General features: G+C 34.9%; 1 protein-coding gene across 20 annotated transcripts in view; it reads left to right on the forward strand.

Annotated features, from left to right (window-relative positions):
- The window catches only part of ATRX (ATRX chromatin remodeler), a 264,806-nt gene that overhangs the window by 72,521 nt on the left and 164,865 nt on the right, over positions 1-27,420 (forward strand). For 6 of the 20 annotated variants that reach the window (XM_081125154.1, XM_081125156.1, XM_081125146.1 and 3 more), the window contains 5 exons: positions 1,546-1,659; positions 5,728-5,837; positions 15,576-15,643; positions 15,967-19,049; positions 24,418-24,490. In XM_081125154.1, coding sequence (XP_080981280.1) covers positions 1,546-1,659; positions 5,728-5,837; positions 15,576-15,643; positions 15,967-19,049; positions 24,418-24,490 — 3,448 coding nt within the window. The remainder of the gene's footprint in view (positions 1-1,545; positions 1,660-5,727; positions 5,838-15,575; positions 15,644-15,966; positions 19,050-24,417; positions 24,491-27,420) is intronic. The other 14 variants (XM_081125145.1, XM_081125158.1, XM_081125144.1 and 11 more) reach the window with 6 other exon arrangements.

Here is a 27,420-nt window from a genome sequence, read left to right on the forward strand (position 1 = left end):
ATTCCATAAGGTTAAATTTGGGTGATTATAATTATTGTTAATAATTCTATATTGAGTGTGTATAGATACCAGAGTCTTACAAAATTAACTCATTTAATCCTCAAAACAGTGCTGTAAGGTAGTTATTGTTTCTACTTGTAGAGATGAAGGAACAAATTCAGAGCTCAAGGAACTTTTTCAGCTTTAAATTGAGAAGCTAAGATTTGAACCCAGGTCTGCCTGAATCCAAAGCTAGTGAGTGCTCTTTCCACTCTGGTGCTTTGCTTCCATTTAGAGGAGAAACTTCAGAAAGAATTCTATTATTTTTTTGTTAGTTATAAATCTTTAGCTTTTTTCAAGTGCTGGGGCTTCTCTGAGGGTATATACGTGAAATGGTTGTTGTTAAGTTGGTTTTTTTTTGGAGATTATGTAAATTCACCACTTTATAAAAACTCAATCCTCTGTGCCCTCTTTTCCCTTTTTCTCAGACACTCAGAAATTCATTTAACTACATTGCTATTCCTTGCAAAAATCTGCTTGCTGAATAACAGACACATGGTTCAGGGGAATGGCCCCTGACTACCAGGCTTTACTTTCTTAATTGTTGCCAGTAATGCCCAATTACTAAACCCAGCAATGTAGATAAATGTGAGACCTCGACTCTTTTTCTATACCCCTGCTTTATTTATTCTTGAGAGATGATACTGAAAACTTAAATTAACAACCTCTGTCTTCAGTGTACATGTTTTATAGCTAAGAAAGTACATTCTTTCTAAAATATTTCCATAGGGAGTAACAATTAATGTCATTCTAGTTTATTGTTAGAGCACTTGAGCTTAAGTATGTTAAAGAAACCTTCTGTCTGAAACTCTTTAAGGACTTTGTAGGGTACTGAAACTTTGACATATACTAGTTGGGAAAGGCCTCAGAATAAGTACAGCAATAATAGCAGAATTAACTTCTCACATTGCCCCTCATTATTCTCATCCAAAGCAATATAAAACAACTCTTAAAAGTCTTTTTCTCACTTTGTAAGTTATATAAATGTCTAACCACTGTGTTTTACAGCTGAAAATAATATAATATTGAATGTCAACTGTAATTGAGAAATAAAACCTCAAAAAAATCTTTTTCTGAGTTTTTGATTTGGGTTATGAGACAAATAGAATATCTTTTTAAAATTTCCTGTCTGGTCATTTTATTTTATAAATTATGGAACTTAACTTGGATTTCCTATTCAAAATAGCTTTTGTGATAGGCACTATAAAAATTTAGAACTGGGCTGAGACTTTCTGCTTTATTCACACATTTATGTTATAATTAGTTCATAATACCTCCCTCCCCCATTTTTATGAGCTATATTCCAAAAAGTAATCTGATTGTTGACACCTGGCCCTTTTACTATTTCCCTGTTTTATTTTCTCTTGAGAGATCCCTATATAAGTATTGAAAGCTTAAAAGAAACAAAACTATGTACCAGCAATGTTGGCTTTATCTGAACTGAAGTCTTGTACTTCACTTGCACATTTAATATGTGTAATGGTTTTTTAAATGAAATCATTCTAGGTACAGTGATTGTACAACCAGAGCCAGTGCTGAATGAAGACAAAGATGATTTTAAAGGGCCTGAATTTAGAAGCAGAAGTAAAATGAAAACTGAAAATCTCAAAAAACGCGGAGGTAAATACAAGTGAAAATGAAAACATGAGTTTAAATTGCTGTTTATGACCATATTAGAAAATCTGATGTGCTTACTAAAAATACCTCCACTTTTCTGCCCATTGTTTATTAAAAGCACTACTTAAAAATAACTTCTGTTTCTGTCTGAGCTCTGAAGCAGAAAAGGTTAATACCATTTATCAAAACACCTTTGCCTTCAGTGGCTATTAAGTTATTTTAAGAAGCTTAGAATTTTCTTCTTGCACATGTTAGTTAGTTCTGTATTGCCTATATGCCAGAATACTATGCGTTCTCTCACCTCAAAATAATTTTAGATTTGGACAAAATCTTGCCTGTGGCCTTCACGTAACTTTATACACATCTAAAACATTGTTTCACAGAATGATGGACATCTGCGTTACTGTTACCTGGGGTACTTTTTAAAAATTCAAGTCCCTTGACTCCATTCCAAACAAATTAGAATTTCTGGGCATGATGTCAGAAACATGCCTCAGTTCCCTCTTATGTACATTAAAGTTGGAGATCTATTGATCTAAGGATAGCAATGCAGAGATCAGTAGAAAAGACATGGAAGCTAAAGTTGGTGACCTTTCCTACATCTGTCTGAGCCTGTTCTTCCTTTGTCTGTCTACTCTCACTTATACACCATTATATTGGCTTATCACCTGTAGAAAGTTAGCATAAGGAGGATTCATTTAGAAATTTATGACAGTGGAGTATGTATCCCACTTATTTGTGATTTTTAAATAGTGCCTATATGTATTTTGGGGGCATATTAACAGACCCAGAATCTATGACTATAAAAGTAATGAATTTCTAAAAGATAGAACATGACACTAAATTTCTGAGTAGAAGTGTAATGGAAGTGTGTCTGTTTAATATTTTTCATTGTGAAATTATGGCATGGTTCTTATATTGGTGAAATTTTCTCTAGATTTTTATTTCAATGCTATATGATTATCTTGATAGGACTAGTAAAACATCTGTATTTATAAAATAAATATTATCACTTTTCAGGTAAATAATTTATTAGTTGTTGGAGAAAATCAAGAAAATGTTGTTCAGTTTTTTGTCCACAATGGGGTGTTCTATCCCTTTCAAACATAAGGAAGATTTATTGAGAATCTAGTTCATAGAAGGGTAATTGCTGTTGCAGCAACAAAGCTCACCAAAGCTAAGTAGTGTTCTTAAAACAAGAGGATCCGCAAGTAGAAGGTGATGGTAAGGACCGATAGCAAGAATTTCTTTTTTTCTGATCATGAGTCCTCTAGAGAAGACACATAATTAAGTGTACTGCCCTGTTTTAAAATTAGTATATCTAAATGGTGTCTTCTGGGGAGGGACTCTGGAGCGCTCAGTGTTTGAAATGTGGATAAGGGCTGAAAGGAAAATAAAAAAAGAACCAAAGTTGTTGGGGAGGGTGTTCCTAGTGCCACTTTGCTATGCTGCTGGTATTTGGTCTGAGTTGATAAGTTTCTGGAGCATTTTATTGAGTGTTCTATGTAAGAATGTTTGCTTATATTGTGCTTAAGGAAATACCTATGTTTATGGCCATATAGTAGCACTTAAATCTTGCATGTTAATTTTTATCTTAATTATTTGCTATATCTTTAAGCTGTCAGAAATCACACAAGAAATTTAACTATGTTTACTTAGTTTACACTTGTATGAATAAACTAGTGATCGGAGGTACTGAATTGCTAGTTAATATTCAGACTTGCAAGGAAAGTTTGTTCTAAAATCAAAGCCTAATTTAGGAAAACGTGAAGAATGTAAACTTTATATGAAATATTCTTATGTTGATTTGAAACAAAATTAAACACAAAGATATAGCTATATTGACCAGTTTAGGAGCCACTGTTTTTTAAATACCATAGCCTGTTTTGACATCCTTTTCCCAGTTTAACTGTTTGAAAATATACTTTACACCTGATTTTTCTATATTTCACATTAATTTTGTTTTCTCTTTAAAACTATTAAAATATATTGAGCTGAAAAATAAAAATGCCTCCTTTTTATTTACATACTGTATTATAATCATTAAGATATTTTGTAACTAAAAGTAAAAATTTTAAACACATATTGAAACAAGTACATATAAAGCAAAGGAACATTTCAGTATTTTACAATATTTGCTTCAGATCTCACTTAAATAAAATATTGGTTTAGTCCTACTCTCATCAATTTCCCTTTCCTACCACCCCTCAGGTAATGATTATCTTGAAGTTTGTATGCATATGTGTGTGTGTATCATTTCCATGCATGTTTTTATATTTTTTCTATACATATATTCATAAAGCATTTATTTTTCATTTAAACATATACGAAATAGTATGTTGTATATATCCTTTTGCAACATTTTCCATTCATCATTGTTTTTGAAATGTATCCATGTAAGTAAATGTACATCTAGTTTTTAAAATTTTTTACCGCTCTCTAGAATTCTGTTGTATGAGTAAACCACTATCCATTTCCCAAATGTGAAGTTATTTCCAGTTTTTTGTTTTCAAATTTTTCTAATTTCTTAATTAGTGGTACGATTCCTTGTGTACATGTGGGAGAAACCCTTCAACGTATCACCTAGTTTTGTTTAATTCTTGAGTTATATATGTGCAAAAAGCACATAGAAGATGCTTAATAAATATTATCTAACACTGGATGAACATTCAAACACTGGATGAACATTCAAACTCTAGCTTATATTTATCTTGTTAGTTTATCCGAATGCAATTATTTTAAATGGAAAAGCACACTGTATATTTATGTTAAAACATACAAAATATATGAATACTCAAGATCAAACACAATATGATTTAAAATACAGTATTAGCAGCTTATGTAGTAAGTCGTCAAATTCTCTATATTGTCTGGAAAGTATGATGGTGCCCTTATACATTGGACAAACTTTTTTAACCTCTGCAAAATAAAAATATTTGTGATAATGTTTGGGTCCATAAGTGCTTTGGACCTTAAAAGTAAGAAAGCAAAATAGGAAATTAAAAGGTGAAAAATGTTTTGTTGTTTTGTCTTTTATTTAGGGAGAGAGACAGAGTTTGTAATTTTTTTTTTAGTTTCCCTTTTATTTGTGAATGCGGGCATTTTCACTGGCTTCTTTTGAATCATAATCTGCCTTCTTCCTTCCATCAAGGTCTTGGTTGCACATCAGAATCATCCATAAAAATTTTTAAAAAATTTAGGATATTTCCATTCAGTGGTTTAGGGGTGGGGATGACTATCTCTGTTTTAAAATGATTCATCTGATTATTCTAATGTTTAGCTCATTGTGAATCACTGTCCTAAGCAGAACTAGGAATGAGAGTGAGGCAGTAGAGGCTTCCTCTTATTATTTGTTCCTTAGGTTATCTTCAGTCTGTTTTTCTGCAGACAGTGCCCAATGGGGCTGTCCCTTACTCCCTTCCTCCAACCATTCTGAGGTTTTGCTGCCAAGATAGGTGTACCTACAAGTCTTATTTGGAAATAGTCAGTGTCAATATGGAGTAGACAGTGGAATAAACATACAAAGAAGGCAGCTTAATGGGGATTGTGGATAATATTGAAGTAAATTGTAGGAACAAATTGGTAATATAATATCAGGTTTTCACATCCTATATTGAAAGAAACTGCAGGCAATTCCATTTTGAGAATAAAACCTTTATGGCATACCCAACTTAAGTACAGGGTTGAAAAAGAATCTGTTCTTGCTTCTCAATTCTTTAAGATCTGATACTGAATTTATTTGTAAATTAATAGCAAAAAGAGTTCTCGACCCCTATTTTTAGAACTTCTTTTATGGAGTCTCCTCATGTTATATCAAGTTGTTATGAGAAATAGGATCTGTATTTGTAAAAGGAAACAAGTTAGAATTTGTAGGTCTGGGATTTGCTAAGGTTGCTGTATTTTTAGTAAGTTCATAAAATTATTAACCTTTTTTACTTGTGTCCAAATGTCATTTTTCCAAGGATTATGAGGTATTTAAGTTCCAATACGAAAGTTGCAAAATTATGACTAATGTAAATATCTTTTTGTATATGTGTATATGTGTTAATAACGGTCACTCCTTTCTCCTAGAAGATGGGCTTCATGGGATTGTGAGCTGCACAGCTTGTGGACAGCAGGTCAATCATTTTCAAAAAGATTCCATTTATAGACATCCTTCCCTGCAAGTACTTATTTGTAAGGTATGTAATGATCTGTTGATAATTCATTCCACAAATAATTGAATGCTTACCATGTGTCAGACCTGGTGCACAGTGTTAAAACTTTGGTGCACAGTGCTGAAGAAGATGGAAATGGTCTCTGTCCTTAGAGGGCTAATATTGTAGTGGGGAAGACAGATAAAAACCCAGTTAATGCCATGGTAGGGGAGATATTGTGTACTATGGGAACACACAGGAAGCCTGTGTGATTTGGAGTTGGGTTAGGGGGGCTTTATAATGAAGATGATATAAAATGGTATCTGAAATATAAATTGGAATTAGCCTGGCTTAGTGGCATTGGTTCAGTGTGTTCTAGGCAGAGGCAAGATGCTGTTCAAAGAGTGGTAATTAAGGGAGAGTGTAGTGTGTTGCAAAATCTAAAGAGTGTATGTACACACGTATGTTTTGTAACCTTTTATTCATGGGTAAGCATTAATTTCTTTAAATTTTTAATTTCAAAAAAATGCACATTTTTACATAGTTGAGATCAGACTGAATATACAATTTTATATCTTGACTGTTTTTTCTTAATAAATTATAAACATTTTCTTTTTTAATTGTATTTATTGGGATAACGTTAATAAATTATATAAGTTTCAAGTATACAATTTTATAATACATCATCTGTAAATTGTATTGTGCATTCACCACTGAAAGGGAAGTCTCCTGCCATTACCATTTATCTCCTCCTTCACCCTCTTCTACCTGCCGCCACCTACCTTTTCCTCTGGTAATCACCCTATTGTTGTGTCTATGAGTTTTGTTTTTTTTGCTTAATCTCTTCACCTATGTCACCCAGTCCCCCTACCCTCTGATAGGTGTCAGTCTGTTCTCTGTGTCTATGAGCGTTTCTATTTTGTTTGTTTATTTTGTCCATTAGATTCCACATTTAAGTGAGATCATATGGTATTTGTCTTTCTCTGACTGGCTTATTTCACTTAGCCTAATACCCTCTAGGTCCATCCATGCTGTCATAAACGGTAAGATTTCCTTGTCTTTTATGGCTGAGTCATATTCCATTGTATAAATGTACCACAGCTTTTTTCTCCATTCATCTCCTGATGGGCACTTGAGCTACTTCCAAATTTTGGCTATTGTAAATAATGCTGCAGTGAACATGAGGTACATATATTCTTTCAAATCAGTGTTTTGGGTTTCTTTGAATATATTCCCAGAAGTGGAATCACTGGGTCATAAGGCAGTTCCATTTTTAATTTTTTGAGGAAACTCTATACTGTTTTCCACAGTGGCTGAACCAATCTTCATTCCTACCAACAGTGCACAAGGGTTCCCTTTTCTCCATATTCTTGCAAACACTTGTCATTTGTGGATTTATTGATCATAGCCAGTCTGAAAGGTGTGAGGTGACATCTCATTGTGGTTTTACTTTCCATTTTTCTAATGATTAGTGACATTGAGCATCTTTTCATATGACTATTGGCCATCCTGTATGTCCTCCGTCTATTCAGGTCTTTTGCTTATTTTAAAAATTGGATTCTTTGTGGGTTTTTTTTGATGTGGAATTGAGTTCTTTATAAATTTTGGTATATTTACTCCTTATCAGGTGTACCATTGGCGAATATGTTCTTCCATTCAGTAGGTTGTCTTTCATTTGTTGAAGGTTTCCTTTGCTGTGCAAAAACTTTTTAGTTTTATGTAGTCCCATTTGTTTATTTTTTCTTTTGCTTCCCTTGGCTGAGGAGACACATCAGAAAATATATTACTAAGAGATGTCTGAGATTTTGCTGCCTATGTTTTCTCCTAGGATTTTTATGGCTTGGGTCTAACATTTAAGTCTTTAATCCATTTTGAGTTTATTTTTGTGTATGATGTAAGGAGTTGGACTAGCTTCATTTTTTTGCATGTATCTGTCCATCTTTCCCAACACCATTTATTGAATAGACTGTTTTTTACCTCATTGTATTTTCTTGCCTTCTTTGTCAAATTTTATTAATTGACCATAAAAGCTTGCGTTTATTTCCAGAACTGGATTTTATTCCATTGATCTATATGTGTTTTTATGCGAGTACCATGCTGTTTTGAATACTATGACCTTGTAGTATAGTTTGATATCAGGTAGCATGATTCCTCCAACTTTGTTCTTCTTTCTCAAGACTTTTGTTGCTATTCTGGGTTTTTTGTGATTCCATATAAATTTTTGGAATATTTATTCTAGTTCTCTGAAATATACCATTGGTATTTTTTTAATATGTTCTTTTTTTGATTTTTGAAGAAGGGAGAGGGAGAGAGAGATATAAACATCAATCATAAGAGAGTGTCATTAATAGGCTCCCTCTTGCATGCCCCCTAGTGGCGATTGAGCCCACAACCCAGGCATGTGCCCTGGTGGGTAATCGAACCTGTGACCTCTTGGTTCATGGGTTGATGCTTAAGTACTGAGCCGCATCCGCAGGGATACACCATTGGTATTTAGATAGGGATTGTTTTGAATCTATAGATTGCTTTAGTTAGTATGGACATTTTAATGATGTTATTTATTCCTATCCATGAACATGGTATATGCTTCCGTTTATTTGTATTTTACTCAATTTCAGTCTTCAGAATCTATACTTTATGTTTCAATTTATCTTTATTGTTGAAAATGTTACAAAATGTCCCCTTTTCCGTCCATTGATTCCCTCTACCCTGCCTCCCCTAGGCCTTCACCACACTATTGTCTGTGTCCATGGGTTTTGCATATATGCACATAACTTCTTAGGTTAATCTCTCGCAACCCACCCATCGCCACCTTCCCTCTGAGATTCATCCATCTGTTCCATGCTTCTGTGTCTTTGGATCTATTTTGTTCATCAGTTTATTTTGTTCATTAGATTCCACATATGAGTAAGATCATATGATACTTGTCTTTCTCTGACTGGTTTATTTTGCTTAGCATAAGACTCTTCAGTTCCCACCATGCTCTCTCAGAGGGTAAGGGATCCTTCTTTTTTTCAGCTGCATAGTATTCCATTGTGTAAATGTCTGAGAAGATGCTTGATATGATTTCAGTGTTCTTCAACATGTAGAGACTTGTTTTGTTTCCTAACATGTGGTCTGTCTTTGAGAATGTTCTATGTGCACTTGAGGAGAATGCGTATTCTGCAGCTTTGGGGTGCAATGTTCTGTAAATATCAATTAAATCCATCTGATCTAGTGTGTCATTTAGAGTCACTGTTTCCTTGTTGAGTATTGTCAGGAAGATCTATCCAGTGAAGTCAGTGGGGTGTTAATGTCCACTACAATGACTCTGTTGCTGTCGATCTCTCAAAGTCTCCAAGAAGATTTTTTGTTTTATATTGTTTTTTCAACCTGAATGAGTTGTTATGAGGTGGGTCTCTTGTAGACAGCATATATTTGGTTCTTGTTTTCTTTCCTTTTTAAAAGAAATTTATCTTCAATCTGAAAGTATTACAGATTTCCCCATTTTCCCCTCATTGATCCTCTCCACGCTGTACCCCTCCCCTCAGGCCTTCACCACACTATTGTGTGTGTCCTTGGATTTTGCATATATGCATATAAGTTCTTAGGTTAATCTCTCCCCACCCACAACTGCCATCCGTCTGAGATTCGTCAATCTGTTCCATGCTTCTGTATCTCTGGATCTATTTTGTTCATCAGTTTATTTTGTTCATTAGATTGCACATGTGAGTGAGATCATGTGACACTTATCTTTCACTGACTGGCTTATTTTGCTTAGTGTAATACTCTCCAGGTCCTACCATGCAGTCTCAAAGGGTAAGGGATTCTTCTTTTTTACAGCTGCATAGTATTCTATTGTGTAAATGTCTGAGAAGACGCTTGATATGATTTCAGTCTTCTTGAACATGTAGAGACTTGTTTTGTGTCCTAGCATGTGGTCTGTCTTTGAGAATGTCCAATGTGCACTTGAAGAGAATGTATATTCTGTGGCTTTGGGGTGAAATGTTCTGTAAATGTCAATGAAGTCCATCTGATGTAGTGTGTCATTTAGAATCACTGTGTCCTTGTTGATTTTTTGTCTGGAAGATCTATCCAGTAAAGTCAGTGGGGTGTTAAAGTCCCCTACTGTGGCTGTATTGCTGTCGATTTCTCCTTTAAAGTCCTCCAGAAGTTTTTTGTTTTTACCCCCAGCCTGTGTGAGTCTTTTGTTCTGAGGTGAGTCTCTTGTAGGCGGCATATATTTGGGACTTGTTTTCTTATCCATTCAGCTACTATATGTCCTCAGATCAGAGTATTTAATCCATTTATATTTAAGGTTATTATTGATAGGTACTTATCTATTGCCATTTTATTTCTTTATGCCTATGTTTCTCATTCTCTCTATTTCAGCTGCTTTTTCAGCAGTCCCGTTAACATTTCTTGCAGTGCCAGTTTGGTGGTGACAAACTCTTAGCTTTTTTTGGTCTAGGAAGCTCTTTATTTCACCATCTATTTTGAATGATAGCCTTGCTGGATTGAGTAGCCTTGGTTTCAGATCCTTGTGTTGCATTGCCTTGAGTACTTCATGCCATTCCCTTCTGGCCTGTAAAGTTTATGATGAGAAATTGGCTGACAGCCTTATGGGAGCTCCTTTGTAGGTAACAGATTGCTTTTGTCTTGCTGCATTTAAGATTCTCTCTGTGTCTTGAATTTTTGGCACTTTAATGATGATGTATCTGGGCGTGGGTCTCTTTGGGTGCTTCATGCTTGGGACTCTCTCTGCCTCATGATCTTATGTCACATTTTCCTTGACCAGGTGACAGAAATTTTCTGCCATTATTTCTTCAAACAGGTTCTCTAACCCTTGCTTACTTTTGACCTCCTCTGCCCTTTCTATGATGGGAATATTGTTATGTTTCATGTTACCCCACAGATCCCTTAGACTGTCCTGTTTTTTAATTGTTTTTTTCTTTTTGCTTTTTTGATTAAGTTTTTTTACCCTGTCTTCTAATTTGCTCCTCTGATCTTCAGTTTCTACTAATCTGCTGTTTATTCCTTCTAATGTTTTTTTCCCCTACAGTTTCATTTTTAATTTCCTTCATAGTTTCCGTTTATTTTCTCATGCTGTTGAGCATCCTTATGATCAGTATTCTGAACTGTATATCTGATATATTGCTTATCTCCATTTCATTTAGCTCTTCTGGAGAATTCTTTTGTTCTTTCAGTTGGGGTTTGTTATTTTTCTTTCCTCATTTTGGCTGCTTGTTTGGATTAAAAAAATTTTTTTATTAGGTATCTCTACTAGGACTTACAGTCGTTTGGATGGTCTCTGGTGCAAGCCAGTGTCATATGATGTTTGTGACTGACCTTGAGTACCCTTTTTGAAGTTTTGTGTACTCCACAGCTTGTGGTTCCCTCTGTTGGGGCTGGGTGGGTTTGGAAAGGACCAATATGCCCACCAAGGTCTGCTTTCCCAAATCCTGGATCCAAAAGCAAATCAGACAAAGACTCAAAACACCTGGAGGCTGATTGTTGTTCAGTCTCTTAATGAGCCTCAGGCTGTGGAAACTCCACGTGGTAGGGCGACTGATTGTTATTCAGTTACCCCCCCTTTTTTTTTTTATCAATTCCCCAATTATGCATCTTAAATCAGAATTATAAGGTCAATCTACTAAATATTTTATTTGTCAGCCTCTTTTATTTAAAAAAAAAAATTATCTCTATTGATGGAAATAATGCAGATGTCCCCCCTCCCCCCATTGATCCCCTACACACCTCGTTCCCCCATACTCCCAGGCTTTCTGCAGTTTTTAATGAGCCTCAGGCTGTAGAAATTCCACAGGGTGGGGCAAGAGGTTTTCCAGCAGGGTGGGACAATTGCTTCCCCCAGACAAAAGCTGCTTGGAATGTAAATGTCTGCCTGAGAAAGATGTCCTCTGCCATATGTGAGAATGACCCAGTACAGGAATCCAGATGGCTGACCTCTGATGTCTATCCCTAGAACCAGCATCCCTGGATTCTTCTCACACAGCTCTAGTCCACTCTGCCCTCCTTCTCCCAGAGCCCAATGTGAGTGGCTACACAGGAAACTTTTTGTGTTGGCCCTTTAAGAGGCTGCCTGCATTTCCAGCTGTCTCTCCCTAGCAGACAAACCCTACTCCTTTTCACAGGCAGATGTTATGTGGGCTACTTTCTCAGTTCTGGTGCTCTAGGCTGGGAACCCCAGCCTGGGGTTTAGGCCCCAGAGTTTTCAGTGGGAACCCCTCACAGCTGAGTTACCCCTTTAGGCCTTTAGCTGTTGCCTGAGAGAGCCCAGCAAACCCTCTCATGTCTTGACACTTCCTATCCGCCTCTATGCAGTCTCTGCTTTACATCCTCGGTTTTCATGATGCTCTCCAGCTAGCCTTCAGTTGATTATTCAGGATGGTTTTTCTATATTTTAGTTGTAATTCCAGTTTGGTCCTGGGAGAGTGTCTGTGTAGCTTCCACTCAATCTGTCACCCTGTCGTCAGTCTTATGGCCAGTATCTATAACTTTTTGGGTACATGTGTTTTACCTGCTTGGTTAAATTTATTCCTAGGCGCCTTATTTTTCTGTTAGGATTGTTTTCTTACTTTCTCTTTTTGATAGTTTATAATAGTGTATAAAAATGACACCCATTTCTGATTATTCATTTTGTGTCATGCTATTTTACTGAATTCATTTTATTAGCTCTGGTAGATTTTTCGTGGAATCTTCAGGGTTTTCTATATACAGTGTCATATCATCTGCAATAATGACAGTTTTACTTCCTCCTTTCCAATTTTGATAGTGTTTATTTTTTCTTCTTGTCTGATTACTATGGCTAGGACTTCTAGTACTGTGTTCAGTAAGAGTGGTTAAAGTGGACATTCCTGTCTTGTTCCTGATCTTAAGGGAAATTCTTTTAATTTATGCTTGTTGAGTATGATGTTGGCTGTTGGCTTATCATATATTGCCTTTATTATGTTGAGCTATGTTCTCTCTCTAAGGATGAGATTTTTTAAATTATAAATGGGTTCTGGATTTTATCAGATGCTTTTTCTATATCCATTGATATGATCATGTGATTTTTATCCTTCATTTTGTTTATGTGGTGTATCACATTTATTGATTTGTGAATATTGTACCAACCTTGCATTCCTGAAATAAATTCCACTTGATCATGGTCTATGATCTTTTATTTATTTTATTTTTATTATTATTATTATTTTTTATTTTTTAAAAAACTATACCTTTATTGATTTCAGAGAGAGGAAAGGAGAGGGAGAAAGAGAGATAGAAACATCAATGATGAGAGAGTCATTGATCGACTGTAGCCCACAACCCGGGCATGTGCCCTGACCGGGAATCGATCCCTGATTGCCTGGATCCTAGGTCGATGCTTAACCGCTGAGCCACGCCCGGCCGCGCTGGTCTATGATCTTTTAAATGGAAGTGGTTTGCTAATATTTTGTTGAGGATTTTTTCAGGTATATTGTCCTAAATATCACTTTTCCTCTTATGTAACCTAAGTACCCAAATCTATAGTCTTTGTGGAGCATGGTTTTGACACAACTTGAAGATAATGGAATTAAAAATGTTTAATATCAGTTGAAGATACTTTTAACAGTTTATGTACAGTTTTTAAAATGAGTAGTACTTTGGAGTTTATTTTAATTATCTGTAATATCAAGGTTATGGTTCCCCCAACACATATTAACTGTTAAGATTACTCCTGTGTTAGTTTGCTTTGCAATAAACTGTCTCCTTGAAATGCAGGGTCATACCAGAGTTCTAGGGCTAGATTGTTTTTTTTATGCATTTTTGATAGATATAGACCTACTTAAATGTAGTAAATTTTTTTCCTTTAGCAATTTGTGTCCCTCCTTTACTTGAATTAAGTTCAGCCAGGAGCCTATGTACAGTACATGTTGTAGCCTCTAGTTTTTCATTTGGACAGCTGAAATTCAAATTGCCGAATTTGTAATGTGCATTCCAATTCTCTTTTCTTATATATCTGATTGATTTTTTTACCCCCAAGGGCCAGTCTGTTGAACTTAGTCCATTTCAGTAATAAATAGTTTTCACCAGTGGATGTGGAACTTTCCCTTTATCCTTTCCCAGTAAAAGTAACTTAGTGTGAGTCAGACTTGCATTTGAATGCTAGCTTTGCCTCTTACTAGTGTAGTGGTATGCCTTTAGAAGACTTATTCACTTTTTTTTTTTTTTAATCTTTATTGATTTCAGAGAGAGGAAAGGAGGAGGAGAGAGAGAGAGAAACATCAATGATGAGAGAGTCATTGATCGGCTGCCTACCCCACAACCCGGGCATGTGCCCTGACCAGGAATCGAACCCCGATCTCCTGGATCCTAGGTCGATGCTCAACCACTGAGCCACACCCGGCCGGGCTTTTTTTTTTTTTTAATCTTTATTGATTTCAGAGAGAGGAAAGGAGGAGGAGAGAGAGATAGAAACATCAATGATGAGAGTAGAAGACTTATTCACATATCAGCGAACCTTAGGTTTTACTCTCAAATGGGGCGTAATACCTCTCACCTTGCATGGTAGGTATTTTTAGAATTAAAGATAATGTATTTTAATGTAGGATAATGTTGCTAAGCTGTACACATAATAGCAGTTTATATATGGTGAGTATTAAATTTATTAAGTAACAAGAACATCTAATACATATTTTCCCTGATAAATTTTACTATCTTTTTATTAAATTTAGTGTGGTAACATAGGCTAATAAAATTATATAGGTTTCAAGTGTACAGTTCTATGATACAGCATCTGTATATTATATTATGTGCCCAGTACCCAAAGTCAGATTTTCTGTTACCATTTATTTGATGTCTTTTACCCTTTACTACTCCTACTTACGTTCCCTGTGATAACTATTATACATTGTCTGTGTCTGAGTTTCATTTTTATATCCCGCATATGAGTGAGATCATGTGGTTCTTAACTTTTTTTGGTCTGACTTATTTTTCTTAGCATAATATTCTCAAGGTCCATCCATGTTGTTACGAATGGCTGTAATTCATCCTTTCTTATGGCTGAGTAGTATTCCATTGTATATATGTACCACACATTTTTTATCCAATCTCTTAAGACTACAAATCAATACTGAAAATCAGAATTGCAAGTCAAAACTATAATAAGATACCACCTCACATGTCTTAGCGTGGCTATTATCAACAAGACTAATAATAACAAGTGTTGGAGAAGTTGTGGACAAAAGGGAAACCTCATTCACTGCTGGTAGGAATATAAACTGGTACAGCCACTATGGAAAACAGTATTGAGATTCCTTAAAGTAAGAATTTAGTTACTACATGACCCAGCAACCCCTCTTCTTGGAATCTATGGGAAAAATTTTACATTTATTTGCAAAGATATATACACCCCCTATGTTCATTGCAGCATTAACATTATTCATGGTAGCGAAGATATGGAAACAGCCGATGTGTCTCTTAACATTTAATACATTTTTATGTAGAGCTTTAGTAGCTAGTCATATGAGATCAGGAATTTGCTTTAGTAAACCTTTTATAAACTTTATGATAAGGATAGTGTGCTTGATGATTCGGAAATCTATTTCAAGGAATTATTTTTTTGAACTGTTCCTATATCTGGATAGTAGTAGTATGTCTGGAAAGGACTAGTGTTGAGTTGTTTGGTGTTTTTTCTTTGTCTAAAACACACAAACATACACACACATTCCTTTTACTTATTAATAACTTAAAAAATAAAGTTTTTGTTCTTTTTAGATGTTACCAATTTTGAATAAAATTTTCTCTTCCCCTTTCTTTGAATAGAATTGCTTTAAATATTACATGAGTGATGATATTAGCCGTGACTCAGATGGAATGGATGAACAATGCAGGTAGGTAGTACATCAAGATTAACTAAAATTCAACATTGTTTACTTTTTTTGGAAGGGGTAATTCTAGCACAATCCGTTATTAGATCCATTTTTTTAGTATTATTGATATGTTTAATGGAAGATTTTTCTTTTCCAGAAAGCCTTTGGTTTATGTCTGTTTTAAGTTTATAATAAAGAATAAGTATGTGACCTAAATTGCTTTACTATTAAAATCGCTGTCAGATTAAGAAGGCAAAAAAAACTGATTTAAATTGTTTTAATAATGAAAAGATTTAAAATGAGTTTCATTTGGGAATAATATTTTAATCTTTAAATAATTTCAGATGGTGTGCAGAAGGTGGAAACTTGATTTGTTGTGATTTTTGCCACAATGCCTTCTGTAAGAAGTGCATTCTGCGCAACCTTGGCCGAAAGGAGCTATCTACTATAATGGATGAAAACAACCAATGGTATTGCTACATTTGTCACCCGGAGCCTTTGTTGGACTTGGTTACTGCATGTAACAGCGTATTTGAAAATTTAGAACAGTTGTTGCAACAAAATAAGAAGAAGATAAAAGTTGACAATGAAAAGAATAATAAAGTATGTGACCATACACCCAGATTTTCTCCAAAGAAAAATAATTCAAATTGTAATGGAGAAGAAAAGAAATTAGACGATTCATGTTCTGGTTCTGTAACCTATTCTTATTCAGCACTAATTGTGCCCAAAGAGATGATTAAGAAGGCAAAAAAACTGATTGAGACAACAGCCAACATGAACTCTAGTTATGTTAAGTTTTTGAAGCATGCAACAGATAATTCAGAAATTGATTCTGCTACAAAGTTACGTCAGCTTAAGGCTTTTAAATCTGTGTTGGCTGATATCAGGAAAGCTCATCTTGCATTAGAAGAAGATTTGAATTCAGAGATTCGAGGTTTGGATGCTGTAAACAAAGAGAAAAATACCAAAGAGCTTAAAGTCATAGACGCTAAGTGTGAAACAAAAGTACGAAAAGGAGAAAAACCCTGTGCTTTGGAAAGGAAGGATATTTCAAAATCAGAAGCTAAGCTGTCAAGAAAGCAGGTAGACAGTGAGCACATGGATCAGAGTATTGCAGTAGAGGAACAAAGAGCAAATAAAAGTACCAGTGTTGAACATGAGAAATCAGATAAAAAAGAAGAACCTCAGTATGAACCTGCTAACACTTCTGAAGACTTAGACATGGATATTGTGTCTGTTCCTTCTTCAGTTCCAGAAGACATTTTTGAAAATCTTGAGACTGCTATGGAAGTTCAGAGTTCAGCTGATCATCAGATTGATGGCAACAGTGGCACTGAGCAAGAACTGGAGAGTTCTTCTGTAAAATTAAATATTACTTCAAAAGACAACAGAGGAGGTATTAAATCAAAAACTACAGCTAAAGTAACAAAAGAATTATATGTAAAACTTACCCCTGTCTCCCTTTCTAATTCCCCAATTAAAGGTGCTGATTGTCAGGAAGTTCTACAAGATAAAGATGGCTGTAAAAATTCTGGTCTGATCCCCAAGCCAGAGAACTGTGGACTTGGACAGGATAAAAATGATAATGCACTTTTGCTTGAATGTGAAGTTTTATTACCTTCAGAAGAATCTGATCTTCGAAGATCCCCGCGTGTAAAGACTACACCCTTGAGGCGACAGCCAGAAACTAACCCTGCAACATCTAATTCAGATGAAGAAAGTAATGAAACAGTTAAGAGGAAACAAAAACTGTCAGGTCCAATGAGAAAAAAAGATAAGCGGAATTCTTCCGACACTGTTATAGATAATCCTAAAACTAATAAATTGCCTAAATCTAAGCAGCCAGAGATTATGGATCGAAATTCAGATTCTGATGAAATGCTAGCAATCCTCAAAGAGGTATCCAGAATGAGTCAGAGTTCTTCGTCAGATACTGACATTAATGAAACTCATACAAATAGTGAGAAGACTTTATATGATTTAAAGTCTCAAACAGGGAAAGATGATAAAGGAAAAAGAAAACGAAAAAGTTCTACTTCTGGCTCAGATTTTGATATAAAAAAAGGCAAATCAGCCAAAAGGTCTATAATTTCTAAAAAGAAACGAGAAAACCAGTCTGAATCTTCCAATTACGACTCAGAATTGGAAAAAGAGATAAAGAGCATGAGTAAAATCGGGGCTGCTAGAACATCTAAAAAAAGAGCTCCAAATAAAAAGGATTATGATTCTTCTGAAGATGAAAAACACAGCAAAAAAGGAATGAATAATCAAGGGCAGCACAGTTTGAAGGCTGCACAAGAAGGATCATCTGATGATGCTGAAAGGAAACAAGAGAAAGACAATTTTTCTTCGGCAGAAGGCACAGTTGATAGTGACAAGACTATCTTAGAATTAAGAGGTAGACTCTCTAAGAAGCAGCAGCCAGGTGTTTCCTCTGATGGTACTGATAAGCCTTCTTCTGGGAAAGAGGAGAGTTGTAGTTCTCCAGAAGACAAAAAGGTTGCTGAAACTAAAGTAAAGAGTAAGCATCTGAAAACCAAAACCTGTAAGAAAGTACAGGGTAGCTTATCTGATATTGCTCAGAAGTTCCCAAAGAAAGAGCACAGTGATGACTCCTCGGAAGATGATAAAAAGCAGAGCAAAAAGGGAACTGAGGAAAAAGAAAATAAAACTACAGCCTTGAAGAAAAAAGTAACTAAGATGAAACAACAGTATGAATCATCATCAGATAGCACTGAGAAATTACCTGAGGGAGCAGAAATTTGCCATTTTCCTGAAGGCATAAAACAAAATAAGAATGGCACAACTGATGGGGAAAGGAAAAGTAAAAAAATAAAAGGTAAAACTTCTAAAAATAAAGATGAATTATCTGATAGTGCTGAGAAGTTAACTGGGAAAAGAGATAGTTGTGGTTCTTCAGAAGAAAAAAGGAGTAAGAATGCAGGATTTGGAAGAGACAAGAAAAGGTGCAACTTTTCTGGAAAGAGTTCAAGGAAGAGACAAGATTTTTCATCATCTGATACTGAAAAATATCCCATGAAAGAAGATGGTCGTGATTCTTCTGATAAGAGACTGAAAAGAATAGAATTGAGGGAAAGACGGAATTTAAATTCAAAGAGAAATACCAAGGAAGTACGAAGTGGCTCATCATCTTCAGACGCTGAGGAAAGTTCTGAAGATAATAAAAAGCTGAAGAAGCAAAGAACTTCAGCTAAAAAGAAGACAGGCAACCTCAAGGAGAAAATGAGAAACTCCCTCAGAACAAGTACTAAAAGGAAGCAAGCCGACATTACTTCATCTTCTTCTGATATAGGAGATGATGCTCAGAATTCCTTAGGAGAGGGCAGCAGTGATGAGCAGAAAATTAAGCCTGTGACCGAAAATTTAGTGCTGTCTTCACATACTGGATTTTGTCAATCTTCAGGTATGCAAAGATAAATTTAAAAATGTGTAATTTGTACATATTCCCTCTTGAATAACTGCATTATTTAATTTTCCCTGAAGCCAGTCAAATGCAGAGTTACTGTTTAGGAAAAGATAATTTAAAAATTCTTTACAAATTTACTAGAAATAGCCTTTCTCCATTTATTTTTATGCCATCGTTGGAAGGTATTTTACACATTGTGTTATGTATCAGGTATAACAAGTTTGTTGGGTAAATAACAAATTTTTTAAAATCAATGTTTAATGCTTTTCTCTGAAGTAATTAACAGTAGTTTATGAAAGAAAATCAGACTGGTGGTGCCAATAGTTCAGTAGGTATTTATTAATAAGATGGAGATGAATGCTTGGTAACAGTTTTCCTGTGCCTATGACTTTTTTAATTGGCCAGAGTAACTTTGTGTCCCATGAAATTTTCTGAAAAAATTAAATTTACTTCATTGAAACCCTTTGCAGGTACTCATCAATTATTTTCTAATGACATGAATAGACATTTCTGTCTTTCATACTAACGATATAAAGGAAGAAAGAAATCCAAAAAGTAGATGGATTACCCTACCCTGATGAGTTAGTGTACTAGGACTATAAGGGTTTGGGTCAACTGGTCAGTGATACTTCATTTCCCCCATCCCCAGATACTTATAAAAATAATTATTGTAGTTTTTTAAAAAATAATTTGTATAATAAATGTAATCTTGTTACTCATTGTCTTTTCAAGTCAGTAAAAACTGTCAATTAACCAGGGGCACTTGAGATTTCTCCTAAAAAATTTTTTTTAACTTTATTTTATTTTTTCTCTATTTTCTTTTTATCTTATCACCATTTATCCCCCCATGCTCTCTTCTACCTCTACCCACCCCATCCCCCCCTGTAGTCTTAAAATTTTTACAAAGTAGATTTTACTTGAAACGGTTTCCACAGAGACTGAATGTTTAAAGTTTTCCTTTCATTTTTTATGCTAGGATTTTCCATTTACCCATTTGGAATTTAGTGGAATTGACCTGAATCTTGTTTTATAATAAAACTTTAAATTCCTTTTACGGAGTGCTTGTCTAAGGAATTGATTTGAAAACCTAGTGTGATATGCATGGTATACTCAGCTTAATGCTCTGCTATATTACATGCTTAGATGGAGCTCTGCCTGTATGGCTATTATAACTACAAGTCCACACTTCTTGAAATTCTTTGGCCTAATGTGTTTCAGAATTTTCAACTGTTTGTGTTTCATAAAGATAATATAGAGTAGTTACCATATATAGGGTGTCTCAAAAAATGTATACACACATGTTGAATAATTACAAAGGCATTGTTTATTAAAATACATTTCATTTTCAAAACTGAGCTATCAGCTGTTAAAGTGTGTATGAATTTTTTTGGGAACACCCTGTATAATTCCATTAGGGCCTGAGGCAACACATTATCAAATAGATTAGTATTTCTGCAGCAAAACATAAGAACATTAATACTTAGAAGAATAAACAGTTGAAATTAGGTTTTGCTGCCAAATGAACTTTGGCACCACCTTATATAACGTTTGAGTTTTGAGAGCTTTTTGGGTTTCAGGATTGTGTATAAAAGATTGTGAACTTGCATTCAAACACAATCTCATAACAAAGCGTTATTTACAATAGCCAAGATTTTGGAAGCAGCCCAAGTGCCCCACATTTACGCAATGGAATGCTACTCAGCTGTAAAAAAGAAGGAAATCTTACCCTTTGCGACAGCATGGGTGGACCTAGAGAATATTATGCTAAGTGAAGTAAGTCAGAGAAGACAAGTACCATATGATTTCACGTATATGTGGAATCTAATGAACAAAATAAACTATAACAAAATAGAAACAGATTCATAGATACAGAAAACAGACAGCTGTTAGAGGAGAGGGTATTGGGGGCTGGGTGAAAAAAGGTGAAGGGATTAAGCAAAAAACAAACAAACAAACAAACAAAAACCAACCAAAAAACTCATAGACAACACTATGGCAATTACCAGAGGGAAAGGGGAGGGAGCAAGTAGAAGAGGGTACAGAGATAAATGGTCATGGAAGGAGATTTGACTTTGGCTGGTGAACATACAATACAATATACAGATGATGTATTATAGAATGGTACCCCTGAAACCTACATAATTTTATTAACCAGTGTCACCTTAATAAATTCAATCAAAATTAGAAACACAATCTCTGTTACTTTGATGTCAAATCAATGTTTTTGTTATCAGGTTAGTTGAGAAAACCCTTATTAAGGATTAGAGTGTAAGAATATTAAATTGTAATTAGCTACATGGAGTATTCTCATTAGCAAATTCTAGGCTATTAAACTAGTCTTTAACTTTGGAAAACTGGTTTTCATCATTAAACAGCTTCCCTAGTGCAATCAACATGTTTGATTGCAAGTACTAATTTTCATTTCCCCAAATCTAATTAGGTATGACACATATGAGGATATCTGTGATATCTCTCATGTTTGAAACTATTAATTCCTACTGTAATATGTAATATGAGTTCATCAGATCTTAAGAAGACATGGTAACATATGGCAAATACTCAGAGGGGGCATTTACCAATAATTTCTTAACCCAGTATTAGTCTAGATCATTGTGTTCCATTTTGAATTATATAACTTTATTCTGAAGGGCCAGTGTCCTGATTAGGAGGTGAACCCTTTCTCATGTATATATCCAGAGAAGTCTTAAGAATTCAGAACTTCAGCAGATGCCAATCTTTCAACTATTTGGTGGCATAGTCCTTGTTCAGATTTTGTTTATCCTGGATATTTCTTGGGACTGACTGCTTTAGATGAAAAGAAGAAGATAAATTTGCTAGGAATTGAACTTTGTCAATAGAAATACTTAAGCAGAAAAGAATATGAAGGGCATTTAAAATAAGCACTATGTAAAAAGTAATGTTTTGCAAGATAAGTTTTGGTATAAGCCAGTGATAAAAGTGGCATGCCTTAAGAATTTGCTTGCATTCAAGCTAAATTTATTTGTTCCCCTAATATGTCCAAATTAATTTAGGTGACAATTTTTAGGAGCTCTTAAAAAGCCTTACCTGCTCTCATGAATTTAGAGGATTCCAATTTATTCAGCAATAGTTGGGTATTCTGTTACATGGTACAATAGTTTCTTAGAAATTGGGGCTTGTAGAGGGGAGTAGAATTATTTTTTTGTAAACTGAACTGTAGTTTATACAGTTTAATTTGCTGTAAATCAGTGTTACTGATTACTGTTTTCATTTGTGAAGGCAAGAGTCTGTATATAGATATTCCATATATTTCATACTTAGGATATTAATATCATGTATTATCTCCCAGCATGTTTGCACTGCCTTTTAGAAATTCAGATTCTTTTTACAAAGTAAAGATTCATTATAAAAAAAAAATTGGGCCTTGATAATGGCATAAGCAACCAAGATTAAGAACTTGGTGCTAGGAGATTGTAGTCTAATGAGCAACATAGACATAGGTAAATCGTTTAAAAAAAAAAAAAAGCCCTAGCCGGTTTGGCTCAGTGGTTAGAGCATTGGCCCTCGGACCAAAGAGTCCTGGGTTTGATTCTCGGCCAAGGACACATACCTTGGATACGGGGCACTAGCGGGAGGCAACCACTCAGTGTGTCTCTCTTACATCGATGTTTCTCTCTCTCCCTCTCACTCCCTTCCTCTCTCTCTGAAAAAGCAATAGAAAAAATATCCTCGGGTGAGGATTAAAAATAAAAAAGAATACCAGAAGAAAGATGTAAAAGTAAAATGGGGCTGTGTGATAACTAGCAAGTGAGCCACTTAATCTAACTATTGGAGGAAAACTTAAAAGAACAGGTAGCATTTGAACACTGTTTCGAAGGATAGCTCAAATTTTGAAAGGTATAGCAAAGAAGAATGACTAATATTACTAGTGATGTTTCATTTGAAGATTGGTCTGTTTGAATGAGGTATTAAGAGTTTGCTAGGATATTGTGAGATTTATTTTTGCCTTTCTATATTTAGTCTATTTCTATCCTGAACATGTAGCTGTTTGCATTCTTTATGGATTGTTTTTCTCTTCAACAGTTTCTTCAAATATTTTTATTAGGAAAAAATTTCAATATGTAGAAAAGTTTCTTTCGTTAACATTGTACTGTATTTGCATATGTAAAGAGTGCTGTTTTTAGAAATATCTATATATTCTTCTATCCAACAATGTAACTAACTTTTTTTTGCCTTTTTAACTGTTGATTTTGAAATAATTATAAATTCACAGGAATTGCACCCAAAAAAATGTACAGGGGGGATCTTGGATACCCTACCATTCTCCTACTGGTAACATCTTGCATAACTGTAGTACAATGTCAAAACCAGGAAATGGAAGATTTATTCAGATTCACCAGTTTTGCATGCATTTATTCATTTGTGTATATATGTATGTGTGTATGTATGTATAAATATAGTTCTATGAAATTGTATCATGTGTAGCTTTGTAAATCACTACAACCAAGATATTGAACTGTTCCGCTATCACAAGTTTCCTTTGTGCCACGCCTATGAACAGCTTCCTTGCTTATCCCTACTATTAACTCCTACCAACTGTTAATCTGATTTTTATGTTTGTTATTTTGAGATGGGATCATGAAGTTTGTAACATTTTGATATTGGCTTTCTTTCACTCAGTGTAATGCTCTTGAAATTTTGGATGCATTTCAAAATAAATAATAAACATCAGCACACTTCTCCCTAATTACTTCAGCATATATGATCTTACTAATAGTTCAATATTTAAGTTTGTTTTTGAGGCACAGTTTACATATAATGAAATGCCAAATGTTAATGTCTTTAGAGTTTTAATCCAAGGATAGAAAAGTAGCTTTTTATAGGGAAATAAGTTTTACTGTACTTGAATATACCTTTGTAATTCTACTCGTATTATACAAATTCAAGTATATTTTGAAATTACTTGGTACCACCAAAATATTGATAGCAATTTTGCTATTCTTCAATGATACAGGAAAAGTTACACATCTGTTAACTTTCAACTTAAAATGGATCACTCTGAAGCTTATTCAGCAAAAAACTTATGCTAATGTGATGGCGAATGATAAAGACTTGTTCCCTGAAGGATGAGCTTTAAAACCCTTGTGCTCTGGAAAGGAACTTTGAAATATATAAGATCCAACTTATCATTTTTCTGCTGGCACTTTTTAAATTACCCATGTGCTTTTCTTATAAATCCTTTTAAATCATGTTTTGGATCCCAGAGTACAGTTTATAACCAAATAGTAGTTATTAAAGCTTTAGGCTTTCAGTTTTATTTTACATGGCTTTATGTATATAGATAATTTAAAACTAATTTTAAGTTGTTTTTTTTTTTTCCTTCAAGGAGATGAAGCCTTATCTAAATCTGTGCCTGTCACAGTGGATGATGATGATGACGACAATGATCCTGAGAATAGGTATGGTTCCATCTGAAAGGACTTTAAAAAGATTATAACATGCCCTAGACGTGGGCACAAACAGCAGCAACAGAACCTCAAGCTGGTTGTAAAAACCAGGAGTGTTTGCCTTAGAAAGACTCGCTCACAGTCTTCCTGCAAGTTTGAAAGAAAGGCCAGAAAATAGGCTAAAACTTGGAAACTTTCAGAGAAAGTAAATATAAATATTAACACACCTAGCATAGGGTGTGTTGCAAATACATAGGGCACTGTCAATTTTATGTTTTTATGTAAAATGTGCTATTGAGGATATTTTAATTTTGACAGATTATAAATGAAAGTAAATCATCTCAAACTGGTGACAACAGACATCTCAATATTGATTATTGGGTTTTTTGTTGTTGTTGTGTGTTTTTTTTTGATTAATCCTCACCGGAGGATATTTTTTCCATTGATTTTTATAAAGAGTGGAAGGGAGGGAGGGAAGAAGGGAGAGAGAGGGAGAGAGAGAGAGAGAGAGCAATGTGAAAGAGACAGTGATTGGTTGCCTCCTGCACAGTCCCTGACCAGAGCTGAGGATTGAACCTGCAACTCAGGTACAAGCCCTTGACCTGAAATCAAACTTATGACCCTTCAGTGTATGGGCACCACTGAGCCACACTGGCCAGGGCTCATTATTGTTTTTAATTGCCATCCATTATGGTGCTTCTAGGTATTAAAACCTGTTCAAAGTGAAAAAAATAGGAGATTGCTCAGATATTTAAGTTTAAGAAATCGCTTTCAAAATTAGTATCAATTTAGAAAGTGTCGAGACTGATACAGATTTTAACCATTTTTCAAATAAAATAGAAATAGACAGTATGGTACTATTAACTTTAATAAGACTTAAACAGTAGGTGTAAATGTAAACAGTGTAGCCTGTATAGATATAATTAAGGGATGGCTGAGAGAAGAGAAACATACAAAGGCACACTCATATCCCAGCAATGGAGAATTTTAAAAAAATTAAATAATATAACCATAATGTTTTTACATATCTTTTAAACCTTTCCCTGCACTACAGTATACCCTACACATAATCTTCAACCAAGTTTGGTGAAGTGGATGGAATTTTGGAATAATGGAAATAAGAATATCTGACTTCTAGTTCTAACTTCTCTAATGACTGTCTCTGTAACCTTGGGCAAGTGACTTAACTACTCTTTGCCAAAATTTTCTGATCTCTAAAATGAAAGTGTTGGATGAAGTTTTCTCCGATTAATTCTAGTCCCCAAAATCTATGATAGACTTGATGGGTTTTTATTAAAGAACACTGTATTAACCATCCGTTTATTCCTAATAGTAAGCTCTAATATTAAGAAAACATGAAAATATATATGTAATTTGTGTGTCGTAATTTTCTAAGGAATTAACTTTGAGTTAGTAAATACTGGGGGATAGCTATTATTCTAGCTCTGTTTTATATCTTCCTCATGCTGATATGTTTTTCTGTTTCAAAGATCAGCATTCTCCTAATTAATAGAACATTTTTATTAGGGTAAATGAGCAATTTTATTTTGCACTTTGAATACAGTTTAATCATGATACAAAGACAGATGCTGCTTGCCTACTTATTTTTTGATTATATATCCAATTATTTTATGGGATAGGGATGGGGTCCAGAATGGAATGGTAAGGACGTACATTTTACAATAGCTGTTTACAATAGCTAAGATCTGGAAATAGCCCAGGTGCCCATCAGTAGATGAGTGGATAAAAAAGCTGTGGGACATTTACACCGTGGAATACAATGTGGCTGTAAAAAAGACGGATCTCTTACACTTTGAGACAGCATGGATGGACCTGGAGAGTATTATGCTAAGCGAAATAAGCCAGTTAGAGAATGTGAAGTATCACATGATCTCACTCATATGTGGAATCTAATGAATAAAATAAACTGATGAACAAAATAGATCCAGAGACATAGAAGCATGGAACAGGCTGATGAATCTCAGAGGGAAAGGGGGGGTGGGGTAGTGGGGGGGAGATTAACCAAAGAACGTATATGCATAAATGCATAACCCATGGTTACAGACAATAGTATGGGGAAGGCCGGGGAGTGCGGCAGATGTGGGTAGAGGGGATCAATGGGGGAAAAAGGAGGAGGACATCTGTAATATTTTCAGCAATAAAGATATATTCTAAAAAATTGTAATTATAGATGCTGGAGAATGAGAAAAAAAATTTTTTTTAAACCTTCACCCAAGAGTTTGTTTTTTCTTTTCTTTTTTTCTTTATTTTTTAATTTTTAGGGAGAGAGGAAGGGAGAGAGAGAGAGACAGAAACATCGATGTGAGTGAAACATCAATGGATTGCCTCCCCGTACATGCTCTGACTGGGAATCGAACCCACAACTTAGGTATGTGACCTTACCAAGAATTGAACCTGCAATCTTTTTGGTGTATGGGATGACGCTCCAGCCAACTGAACCACCCTGCCAGGGCACTGTAGTCATATATATATTTATTTATTTATTTAATCCTCACCTGAGGATATTTTTTTCCATTGCTTTTCAGAGAGAGGGGAGGGGAAGAGAGGGAGGGGAGAGAGAGAGAGAGAGATAGACAGAGAGACATCGATGTGAGAAACACATTGAGTGGTTGCCTCCTGCACGCACCCTGACCTGGGCTGGGCATCGAGCCTGCAACTGAGGTACATGCCCGTGGCCAGAATTGAACCCAGGACCCTTCAGCCCGCAGGCTGACGCTTTAGCCACTGAGCCAAACTGGCTAGGGCTGAAGTCATATTTTTTAATAGAAATGTTGATATCAAGATACTAATTTTGAACTAAAGAGTTTTAAAAAATGCTAATACAGATTTTTACTGTGAGAAATTCCATAGCAATTTTATCAATTTTGAAAATTTTTATTACTGATAACATTTTTTAAAACAAAGCCTCAAACTCTACTAGG

The sequence above is a fragment of the Miniopterus schreibersii genome, assembly GCF_964146895.1.
Source record: "Miniopterus schreibersii genome assembly, chromosome: X".
Lineage (NCBI taxonomy): Eukaryota > Metazoa > Chordata > Mammalia > Chiroptera > Miniopteridae > Miniopterus > Miniopterus schreibersii.